General features: G+C 36.2%; 1 protein-coding gene across 4 annotated transcripts in view; it reads left to right on the top strand.

Moving 5' to 3' along the window:
* Positions 1–13,234, top strand: part of TATDN3 (TatD DNase domain containing 3) — a 91,635-nt gene that overhangs the window by 57,678 nt on the left and 20,723 nt on the right. For all 4 annotated transcript variants that reach the window (XM_068129572.2, XM_068129575.2, XM_068129576.2 and 1 more), the window contains exon 6: positions 9,550–9,659. In XM_068129572.2, coding sequence (XP_067985673.1) covers positions 9,550–9,659 — 110 coding nt within the window. The remainder of the gene's footprint in view (positions 1–9,549; positions 9,660–13,234) is intronic.

The raw sequence follows: 13,234 nt of genomic DNA, 5'->3' as shown, positions 1-13,234 counted from the left end.
GATTGATTGAATGGATTGGTAGATTGATTGAATGGATTGGTAGATTGATTGAATGGTTTGTTACATTGATTGAATGGTTTGTTACATTGATTGAATGGATTGTTACATTGATTGAATGGATTGGTAGATTGATTGAATGGATTGGTAGATTGATTGAATGGATTGGTAGATTGGGTGAATGGATTGGTAGATTGGTTGAATGGATTGGTAGATTAATTGAATAGATTGGTAGATTGATTGAATGGATTGGTAGATTGATTGAATGGTTTGTTACATTGATTGAATGGATTGGTAGATTGATTGAATGGATTGGTAGATTGATTGAATGGTTTGTTACATTGATTGAATGGATTGGTTGATTGAATGGATTGGTAGATTGGGTGAATGGATTGGTAGATTGGTTGAATGGATTGGTAGATTGATTGAATAGATTGGTAGATTGATTGAATGGATTGGTAGATTGATTGAATGGTTTGTTACATTGATTGAATGGATTGGTAGATTGATTGAATGGATTGGTAGATTGATTGAATGGTTTGTTACATTGATTGAATGGATTGGTAGATTGATTGAATGGATTGGTAGATTGATTGAATGGATTGGTAAATTGAATGGATTGGTAGATTGGTTGAATGGATTGGTAGATTGATTGAATGGATTGGTAGATTGATTGAATGGATTGGTTAATTGATTGAATGGATTGGTAGATTGATTGAATGGATTGGTTAATTGATTGAATGGTTTGGTAGATTGATTGAATGGATTGGTAGATTGGTTGAATGGATTGGTAGATTGATTGAATGGATTGGTTAATTGATTGAATGGTTTGGTAGATTGATTGAATGGATTGGTTAATTGATTGAATGGCTTGGTAGATTAATGGAATGTATTGGTTAATTGATTGAATGGATTGGTTAATTGATTGAATGGATTGGTTGAATGGATTGGTAGATTGATTGAATTGATTGGTTAATTGATTGAATGGTTTGGTAGATTAATTGAATGGTTTGTTACATTGATTGAATGGATTGGTTAATTGATTGAATGGATTGTTAGATTGATTGAATGGATTTGTAGATTGATTGAATGGTTTGGTAGATTAATTGAATGGATTGGTAGATTGATTGAATGGATTGGTTAATTGATTGAATGGCTTGGTAGATTAATGGAATGTATTGGTTAATTGATTGAATGGATTGGTTAATTGATTGAATGGATTGGTTGAATGGATTGGTAGATTGGTTGAATGGATTGGTTGATTGATTGAATGGATTGGTTAGAATGGTTTGGTAGATTAATTGAATGGATTTGTAGATTGATTGAATGGTTTGGTAGATTAATTGAATGGATTGGTAGCTTGGTTGAATGGATTGGTAGCTTGATGGAATGGATTGGTAGATTGATTGAATGGATTGGTTAATTGATTGAATGGTTTGGTAGATTAATTGAATGGATTTGTAGATTGATTGAATGGATTGGTAGATTAATTGAATGGATTGGTAGATTGATTGAATGGATTGGTTAATTGATTGAATGGTTTGGTCGATTCATTGAATAGATTTGTAGATTGATTGAATGGTTTGTTACATTGATTGAATGGATTGGTAGATTGATTGAATGGATTGGTAGATTGGGTGAATGGATTGGTAGATTGGTTGAATGGATTGGTACATTGATTGAATGGATTGGTAGATTGATTGAATGGATTGGTAGATTGATTTAATGGATTGGTAGATTGATTGAATGGATTGGTAGATTGGTTGAATGGATTGGTAGATTGATTGAATGGATTGGATAATTGATTGAATGGATTGGTAGATTGATTGAATGGATTGGTAGATTGGTTGAATGGATTGGTAGATTGATTGAATGGATTGGTTAATTGATTGAATGGTTTGGTAGATTAATTGAATGGATTTGTAGATTGATTGAATGGATTGGTAGATCGATTGAATGGATTGGTAGATTGATTGAATGGATTGGTAGATTGGGTGAATGGATTGGTAGATTGGTTGAATGGATTGGTAGATTGATTGAATGGATTGGTAGCTTGATTGAATGGATTGGTAGATTGATTGAATGGATTGGTAGATTGATTGAATGGATTGGTAGATTGATTGAATGGATTGGTAGATTGGTTGAATGTATTGGTAGATTGATTGAATGGATTGGTTAATTGATTGAATGGATTGGTAGATTGATTGAATGGATTGGTAGATTGATTGAATGGATTGGTAGTTGATTGAATGGAGTGGTTGATTGATTGAATGGATTGGTAGTTGATTGAATGGATTGGTTAATTGATTGAATGGATTGGTCGATTGATTGAATGGATTGGTAGATTGATTGAATGGATTGGTTGATTGATTGAATGGATTTGTAGATTGATTGAATGGATTGGTTAATTGATTGAATGGATTGGTCGATTGATTGAATGGATTGGTAGATTGATTGAATGGATTGGTTAATTGATTGAATGGATTGGTAGATTGATTGAATGGTTTGGTAGATTAATTGAATGGATTGGTAGATTGATTGAATGGATTGTTACATTGATTGAATGGTTTGTTTCATTGATTGAATGGATTGGTAGATTGATTGAATGGATTGGTAGATTGATTGAATGGATTGGTAGATTGATTGAATGGATTGGTAGATTGGTTGAATGGATTGGTAGATTGATTGAATGGATTCGTTAATTGATTGAATGGATTGGTAGATTGGTTGAATGGATTGGTAGATTGATTGAATGGTTTGTTACATTGATTGAATGGATTGTTACATTGATTGAATGGATTGGTTAATTGATTGAATGGATTGGTAGATTGGTTGAATGGATTGGTAGATTGATTGAATGGATTGGTAGATTGTTGAATGGATTGGTAGATTGATTGAATGGATTGGTCGATTGATTGAATGGATTGGTAGATTGATTGAATGGATTGGTTAATTGATTGAATGGATTGGTAGATTGATTGGATTTGTAGATTGATTGAATGGTTTGGTCGATTGATTGAATGGATTGGTAGATTGATTGAATGGATTGGTTAATTGATTGAATGGTTTGTTTCATTGATTGAATGGTTTGGTCGATTAATTGAATAGATTTGTAGATTGATTGAATGGTTTGTTACATTGATTGAATGGATTGGTAGATTGATTGAATGGATTGGTAGATTGATTGAATGGATTGGTAGATTGGGTGAATGGATTGGTAGATTGGTTGAATGGATTGGTACATTGATTGAATGGATTGGTAGATTGATTGAATGGATTGGTAGATTGATTGAATGGATTGGTAGATTGATTGAATGGATTGGTAGATTGGTTGAATGGATTGGTAGATTGATTGAATGGATTGGATAATTGATTGAATGGATTGGTAGATTGATTGAATGGATTGGTAGATTGGTTGAATGGATTGGTAGATTGATTGAATGGATTGGTTAATTGATTGAATGGTTTGGTAGATTAATTGAATGGATTTGTAGATTGATTGAATGGATTGGTAGATTGATTGAATGGATTGGTAGATTGGGTGAATGGATTGGTAGATTGGTTGAATGGATTGGTAGATTGATTGAATGGATTGGTAGATTGATTGAATGGATTGGTAGATTGATTGAATGGATTGGTAGATTGATTGAATGGATTGGTAGATTGATTGAATGGATTGGTTGAATGGATTGGTAGATTGATTGAATGGATTGGTTAATTGATTGAATGGATTGGTAGATTGATTGAATGGATTGGTAGATTGATTGAATGGATTGGTAGTTGATTGAATGGATTGGTTGATTGATTGAATGGATTGGTAGATTGATTGAATGGATTGGTTAATTGATTGAATGGATTGGTCGATTGATTGAATGGATTGGTAGATTGATTGAATGGATTGGTTGATTGATTGAATGGATTGGTAGATTGATTGAATGGATTGGTTAATTGATTGAATGGATTGGTCGATTGATTGAATGGATTGGTAGATTGATTGAATGGATTGGTTAATTGATTGAATGGATTGGTAGATTGATTGAATGGTTTGGTAGATTAATTGAATGGATTGGTAGATTGATTGAATGGATTGTTACATTGATTGAATGGTTTGTTTCATTGATTGAATGGATTGGTAGATTGATTGAATGGATTGGTAGATTGATTGAATGGATTGGTAGATTGGTTGAATGGATTGGTAGATTGATTGAATGGATTGGTTAATTGATTGAATGGATTGGTAGATTGGTTGAATGGATTGGTAGATTGATTGAATGGTTTGTTACATTGATTGAATGGATTGGTAGATTGGTTGAATGGATTGGTAGATTGATTGAATGGTTTGTTACATTGATTGAATGGATTGTTACATTGATTGAATGGATTGTTACATTGATTGAATGGATTGGTAGATTGATTGAATGGATTGGTAGATTGATTGAATGGATTGGTAGATTGGGTGAATGGATTGGTAGATTGGTTGAATGGATTGGTAGATTAATTGAATAGATTGGTAGATTGATTGAATGGATTGGTAGATTGATTGAATGGTTTGTTACATTGATTGAATGGATTGGTAGATTGATTGAATGGATTGGTAGATTGATTGAATGGTTTGTTACATTGATTGAATGGATTGGTTGATTGAATGGATTGGTAGATTGGGTGAATGGATTGGTAGATTGGTTGAATGGATTGGTAGATTGATTGAATAGATTGGTAGATTGATTGAATGGATTGGTAGATTGATTGAATGGTTTGTTACATTGATTGAATGGATTGGTAGATTGATTGAATGGATTGGTAGATTGATTGAATGGTTTGTTACATTGATTGAATGGATTGGTAGATTGATTGAATGGATTGGTAGATTGATTGAATGGATTGGTAAATTGAATGGATTGGTAGATTGGTTGAATGGATTGGTAGATTGATTGAATGGATTGGTAGATTGATTGAATGGATTGGTTAATTGATTGAATGGATTGGTAGATTGATTGAATGGATTGGTTAATTGATTGAATGGTTTGGTAGATTGATTGAATGGATTGGTAGATTGGTTGAATGGATTGGTAGATTGATTGAATGGATTGGTTAATTGATTGAATGGATTGTTAGATTGATTGAATGGATTTGTAGATTGATTGAATGGTTTGGTAGATTGATTGAATGGATTGGTTAATTGATTGAATGGCTTGGTAGATTAATGGAATGTATTGGTTAATTGATTGAATGGATTGGTTAATTGATTGAATGGATTGGTTGAATGGATTGGTAGATTGATTGAATTGATTGGTTAATTGATTGAATGGTTTGGTAGATTAATTGAATGGTTTGTTACATTGATTGAATGGATTGGTTAATTGATTGAATGGATTGTTAGATTGATTGAATGGATTTGTAGATTGATTGAATGGTTTGGTAGATTAATTGAATGGATTGGTAGATTGATTGAATGGATTGGTTAATTGATTGAATGGCTTGGTAGATTAATGGAATGTATTGGTTAATTGATTGAATGGATTGGTTAATTGATTGAATGGATTGGTTGAATGGATTGGTAGATTGGTTGAATGGATTGGTTGATTGATTGAATGGATTGGTTAGAATGGTTTGGTAGATTAATTGAATGGATTTGTAGATTGATTGAATGGTTTGGTAGATTAATTGAATGGATTGGTAGCTTGGTTGAATGGATTGGTAGCTTGATGGAATGGATTGGTAGATTGATTGAATGGATTGGTTAATTGATTGAATGGTTTGGTAGATTAATTGAATGGATTTGTAGATTGATTGAATGGATTGGTAGATTAATTGAATGGATTGGTAGATTGATTGAATGGATTGGTTAATTGATTGAATGGTTTGGTCGATTCATTGAATAGATTTGTAGATTGATTGAATGGTTTGTTACATTGATTGAATGGATTGGTAGATTGATTGAATGGATTGGTAGATTGGGTGAATGGATTGGTAGATTGGTTGAATGGATTGGTACATTGATTGAATGGATTGGTAGATTGATTGAATGGATTGGTAGATTGATTTAATGGATTGGTAGATTGATTGAATGGATTGGTAGATTGGTTGAATGGATTGGTAGATTGAATGAATGGATTGGATAATTGATTGAATGGATTGGTAGATTGATTGAATGGATTGGTAGATTGGTTGAATGGATTGGTAGATTGATTGAATGGATTGGTTAATTGATTGAATGGTTTGGTAGATTAATTGAATGGATTTGTAGATTGATTGAATGGATTGGTAGATCGATTGAATGGATTGGTAGATTGATTGAATGGATTGGTAGATTGGGTGAATGGATTGGTAGATTGGTTGAATGGATTGGTAGATTGATTGAATGGATTGGTAGCTTGATTGAATGGATTGGTAGATTGATTGAATGGATTGGTAGATTGATTGAATGGATTGGTAGATTGATTGAATGGATTGGTAGATTGGTTGAATGTATTGGTAGATTGATTGAATGGATTGGTTAATTGATTGAATGGATTGGTAGATTGATTGAATGGATTGGTAGATTGATTGAATGGATTGGTAGTTGATTGAATGGAGTGGTTGATTGATTGAATGGATTGGTAGTTGATTGAATGGATTGGTTAATTGATTGAATGGATTGGTCGATTGATTGAATGGATTGGTAGATTGATTGAATGGATTGGTTGATTGATTGAATGGATTTGTAGATTGATTGAATGGATTGGTTAATTGATTGAATGGATTGGTCGATTGATTGAATGGATTGGTAGATTGATTGAATGGATTGGTTAATTGATTGAATGGATTGGTAGATTGATTGAATGGTTTGGTAGATTAATTGAATGGATTGGTAGATTGATTGAATGGATTGTTACATTGATTGAATGGTTTGTTTCATTGATTGAATGGATTGGTAGATTGATTGAATGGATTGGTAGATTGATTGAATGGATTGGTAGATTGATTGAATGGATTGGTAGATTGGTTGAATGGATTGGTAGATTGATTGAATGGATTCGTTAATTGATTGAATGGATTGGTAGATTGGTTGAATGGATTGGTAGATTGATTGAATGGTTTGTTACATTGATTGAATGGATTGTTACATTGATTGAATGGATTGGTTAATTGATTGAATGGATTGGTAGATTGGTTGAATGGATTGGTAGATTGATTGAATGGATTGGTAGATTGTTGAATGGATTGGTAGATTGATTGAATGGATTGGTCGATTGATTGAATGGATTGGTAGATTGATTGAATGGATTGGTTAATTGATTGAATGGATTGGTAGATTGATTGGATTTGTAGATTGATTGAATGGTTTGGTCGATTGATTGAATGGATTGGTAGATTGATTGAATGGATTGGTTAATTGATTGAATGGTTTGTTTCATTGATTGAATGGTTTGGTCGATTAATTGAATAGATTTGTAGATTGATTGAATGGTTTGTTACATTGATTGAATGGATTGGTAGATTGATTGAATGGATTGGTAGATTGATTGAATGGATTGGTAGATTGGGTGAATGGATTGGTAGATTGGTTGAATGGATTGGTACATTGATTGAATGGATTGGTAGATTGATTGAATGGATTGGTAGATTGATTGAATGGATTGGTAGATTGATTGAATGGATTGGTAGATTGGTTGAATGGATTGGTAGATTGATTGAATGGATTGGATAATTGATTGAATGGATTGGTAGATTGATTGAATGGATTGGTAGATTGGTTGAATGGATTGGTAGATTGATTGAATGGATTGGTTAATTGATTGAATGGTTTGGTAGATTAATTGAATGGATTTGTAGATTGATTGAATGGATTGGTAGATCGATTGAATGGATTGGTAGATTGATTGAATGGATTGGTAGATTGGGTGAATGGATTGGTAGATTGGTTGAATGGATTGGTAGATTGATTGAATGGATTGGTAGATTGATTGAATGGATTGGTAGATTGATTGAATGGATTGGTAGATTGATTGAATGGATTGGTAGATTGATTGAATGGATTGGTTGAATGGATTGGTAGATTGATTGAATGGATTGGTTAATTGATTGAATGGATTGGTAGATTGATTGAATGGATTGGTAGATTGATTGAATGGATTGGTAGTTGATTGAATGGATTGGTTGATTGATTGAATGGATTGGTAGATTGATTGAATGGATTGGTTAATTGATTGAATGGATTGGTCGATTGATTGAATGGATTGGTAGATTGATTGAATGGATTGGTTGATTGATTGAATGGATTGGTAGATTGATTGAATGGATTGGTTAATTGATTGAATGGATTGGTCGATTGATTGAATGGATTGGTAGATTGATTGAATGGATTGGTTAATTGATTGAATGGATTGGTAGATTGATTGAATGGTTTGGTAGATTAATTGAATGGATTGGTAGATTGATTGAATGGATTGTTACATTGATTGAATGGTTTGTTTCATTGATTGAATGGATTGGTAGATTGATTGAATGGATTGGTAGATTGATTGAATGGATTGGTAGATTGATTGAATGGATTGGTTAATTGATTGAATGGATTGGTAGATTGGTTGAATGGATTGGTAGATTGATTGAATGGTTTGTTACATTGATTGAATGGATTGTTACATTGATTGAATGGATTGGTTAATTGATTGAATGGATTGGTAGATTGGTTGAATGGATTGGTAGATTGAATGGATTGGTAGATTGTTGAATGGATTGGTAGATTGATTGAATGGATTGGTCGATTGATTGAATGGATTGGTAGATTGATTGAATGGATTGGTTAATTGATTGAATGGATTGGTAGATTGATTGGATTTGTAGATTGATTGAATGGTTTGGTCGATTGATTGAATCGATTGGTAGATTGATTGAATGGATTGGTTAATTGATTGAATGGTTTGTTTCATTGATTGAATGGATTGGTAGATTAATTGAATGGATTGGTAGATTTTGTGCCGAAGTAGCATGCCATCTCATCTGTCCGCTGCTGTGCTGAGAGGGCTTGATGTGTCGATATGAAGTTGGGATTTTTCGATCAATATTTATGAGGGATATCGATCAGTATTCAAATCGATCAATATTCAATGTTCTCAGAACGTGATGCTCACAAATGCCCAAGAAAATGCCATTTCCCAGGATACAAACAAATGGTATTGATAAAGTATTTTTCTTCTGAGTTATATCAACCTGTGTATTGAAAAGTAAAGTCTTCTTGACTATTGTGGTTATCTCGTTCCATGAGCATTTTGAACGCCTCTGTGTACTTGCACCGATAATCGCTTATTCGTGAATTTGTAACATTATAATCCGATAGATATGGCATCCTTCATCGTTGGACGAATGCTGATTTGGAGCCTGTGCAAACAGACGCAATCTGCTAAGCATTTAAATATGCCTTTGGTGTGCTTATCGCCCACAGTTTATGAGGCCTGCATCTGTAACGCATTGCAATGGCCATATTCGAGTTTTGATACATCATTCAGACCTTGGAGCCACGTGTGATGGCAGAGTCTAATGATTATTTTGTGTGTTGTATTGTGCTGTCAGGTGGGGCTCGACTTCACTCCACACGTCGCTGACTCGGAGGAGAAAAGGAACCAGCAGAGAGATGTGTTGTGCCAGCAACTTGAGCTTGCAAAGCGGTTGAACCTCCCAGTGTGAGTTTGCATTTTTAATGTATCCCGAGTCGGTGGGTAAGAGGTCGGGGGTGGGGGGAGGGTGTGGGATGGGGGTTGGATTGGAGTTGGATTGGTTGGAGGGGAGGTACCCATAACAGCTGGTTTGTATTTCTGCACCTTCAGATAGGTTTTCTATTGGACGCCTGACACCAACAGGTGCGCATCGATTGTACAAATCTGGAAGGTTTTGGAGTTTGGGGTCATCTATTTATCATGTCTTATTACATCTATCTATAATTCCAGTAATCTCTGTATGTGTGTCTGTGTGTCTGTGACCGCTGTTTCTCGACAACCACGGGTCCGATATACTTGAAACTTGCCAGGTATATTGCTGGGGACCCGAGGATGTGCCTTTTCAAGGTTTCATATTAATCGGACAAGTAGTTACCGAGCTATGGCGATTTAGCCGTTCGCCGTTCGCTTTGGCTTTGCGAATGGACCAAACCATTTCATGTAAATAGAGGGGGGGGGTTCTGTGGTCGTTGCGAATGGACCAAACCATTTCATGTAAATAGAGGGGGGGGTTCTGTGGTCGTTACTGCCACGTGGTTTCAAAGTTTTTTTTTGTTGTTGTTTGCACGCATGTTTTTTTGCACGCACGTACGGGCACCCACGTACGGGCACGTCCTAGTATTCAAAATTGGTGGAATATTTGTCGTCCTTCCACCCCAACATTCCAAATCCCCCCCCCTCTTCTACTTCCTCCGAATCTCCATTCCCTTTTTCTCCACTCTTTTTGCACTCTCCATACCCTCCTTCCTTTGCATCCCTTTGCATCTTTGCACTTTGCATCCTTTGCATACCCTCCTTCCAAAATCTAATCATTTCATCTTTGCATCATGATATATACTTATGCCAAGTTTAGTCAATATCCCATCACTGGTTCACAAGTTATCGTGGGAACAGGATTTTAACTTAACATGACCTCTGACCTTTGACCTCGTGACCCCAAAATCTAATCATTTCATCTTTGCATCATGATGTATACTTATGCCAAGTTTAGTCAATATCCCATCACTGGTTCACAAGTTATCGTGGGAACAGGATTTTAACTTAACATGACCTCTGACCTTTGACCTCGTGACCCCAAAATCTAATCAGCTAATCTTTACCTCATTATGCATACATGCACCAAGTTTGACTTGGATCCCTTCAGCCGTTCTCAAGTTGTCGTGACAACGAAAACCTATCACGGACGGACGGACGGACAACCTGAAAACATAATACCTCCGGCGACTTCTTCAGCGGAGACATAAAAAAATCTTGGATAAATTCCGTACTTAAATTTGAAATGATTGGACCATTAAACATGGCAACTTTGTGATTACACATTTTGAGATTCTAGCGTTTAAGGAAAAGACATCCGAAGCATTAGGAATCCGTGTCAATCCTTTATCAATCCATGTGACCAACCCAAACTCCATCGTCACTTCCGTTTGCACCCAGTACTGAAAACCCAAGATCAACCCGCGGTCAAGCATATTTACATATTAGCACATGAAAAGCAAAATTATGCCGCTACAAGTTTATTTAACATCATCCGCATCATCCGCATCTGCAGCTCAATGGAATACTGCTCTCCCCTCTGGGCTGGTGCTCCTGCCTCACACCTAGCTCGTCTTCATGCTGTTGAAACCAAAGCGTTCAGAATCATTGGAATCTCCCGCGATGACGCTATCTCCGCGGGCCTTTCACTCACTCACCGCAGGCAGGTTGGTGGTCTTTCCGTCTTCTACCGACTCCTCTCCGGCCTTGCTCCCCCAGCCCTCTCTGGGCTCTGTCCCCCAAATATTCCTACAGGTCGCACAAGATCTGCCTGCAACCCTCTTATGGTTAAACTGCCAAAATCAAGACTCTGCTCACCTTCACTCCTTCATTCCTCTTTTCTCCCGCCTCTGGAACAAACTCCCTCACTCTCTTCAATCCCACTCCACCCTCCAGGTCTTTAAAACAGCTGTTCACCACCATCTCTTATCCTCCCCAATCCAAAGCCTTGATCTTTTCTACCCCCGCTAATTTCACCCCAAATCCACTTTTTTGAAATACCAACTTCTTTCCTGGAAGTCCTTGGTGTCCTTGCATTTTATACCGATCCTGCTTCCCCCCAAGTCCTCTCCCTCCCACACATCTCCCGATGTCCCTGCTCTCAAATGTTGTGTTTGTGTGCTTCCTCCCCTTCTCTCCCCATCTTGTCGACCGCTCCCCTTTTTATATACTTTGTTTGCTTGCTTGTTTGTTTGATTTGTTTGTTTGATAAATGTTAGCTCTTTCACGAGCCTCGACTCTGTATACCAAAAAAAAATAAAAAAAAATCCCCCTTGCCTTTCCTTTCTCAAATACATTTTTCCACTTCATCCTTTCCCCCCACAACCCCCCAAACCTCTTTGCCAAACTCTTCTGACTCTTGATTCCCACATTCTTCCTTGTGACCTCTTTGTTGTCTCCCCTCACGTTCCCTTAGCCCAATTTTGACCAAAATAAAAAAATACTTTTGAAGTTTATCTCTTCCTGTTCCTGACTTTTCCCATGAGAATTGTTCTTTTGGCTCGTATTCTGCCTGTGACTGCATTCTTGCGTCATCGCAGGAAGCTGTTGCGTCATGCTCCAACGGCGTAGCAGATGGTTATAAGAATGATTAATCCTTGTCCAAATGTTTTTTTTTACATGGAGTGAATTTACATTGCACCATCCCCACCACGCCTTGCTTTGGAGGATTAAAAAAAAAAGAAAAAAAAAGAATCGCTGAAGTTGCGTGTAAGCTGTTATTATGGCTTTTTCGTTTTTAACACTGATCTAAAGCTCACGGAGGAGCATGTCCATAAATCTTACGTACGACAGACATCGGTGATCCTGACCTTAACATGAGTTTTGTTGAACTGTTCAGAGGCCCAGCTGGTCGTCTTTTTGGGGAATAGTGGGCAGGTCAACCTGTTTTTACTTTTATGCCTCCGCCCCCGAAGGTGGTCGGAGGTATTATGTTTTCGGGTTGTCTGTCCGTCCGTCCGTACGGGCTAAACCTCGTTTTTCTCAGCAACCATATGTCCGATTGAGACTAAACTTTCAGGGTAGGAGTGACACCCATGCAGAATGTTTTTATGATAATTGTGACGTCATAAGTCACGTGCTATGGCAGCCATCTTGGATTCAACGCAAATAATTAAAAAATTATTTCTCGGAAACCGCTGAATGGAAAAATTTGAAACTTGGCACATTGTCAAGTACTCTCAATGGGGAACAAAAGCATGATAATGACGACATCATAGGTGAAGTGATATACCAGCCAAAAATGTTTTAATAGAATGCCTTATCCTAAAATTCTGAAATTGCATGCACATGATCTATGACACATTTGTATTGAAATACGAAACTTATGACATAATAGGTCACATGGTTTGGCAGCCATATTGGACTTGACCTAAAATCTTTTTAAAACATCCTTTCCCAAACCACCAAATTGATTGACTCGAAACTTTATACATGTCATTGGCTCCGCATAGCGATTAAATGATGACCACGAAAACGTCATTGGTCACATGGTGTGGAAACCATATTGG

Source organism: Myxine glutinosa, chromosome 9, assembly GCF_964187855.1.
Source record: "Myxine glutinosa chromosome 9, kmMyxGlut1.1, whole genome shotgun sequence".
Lineage (NCBI taxonomy): Eukaryota > Metazoa > Chordata > Myxini > Myxiniformes > Myxinidae > Myxine > Myxine glutinosa.
Note: the sequence above shows the minus strand (reverse complement) of the source record. Positions and strands in the feature narration are given on the sequence as shown.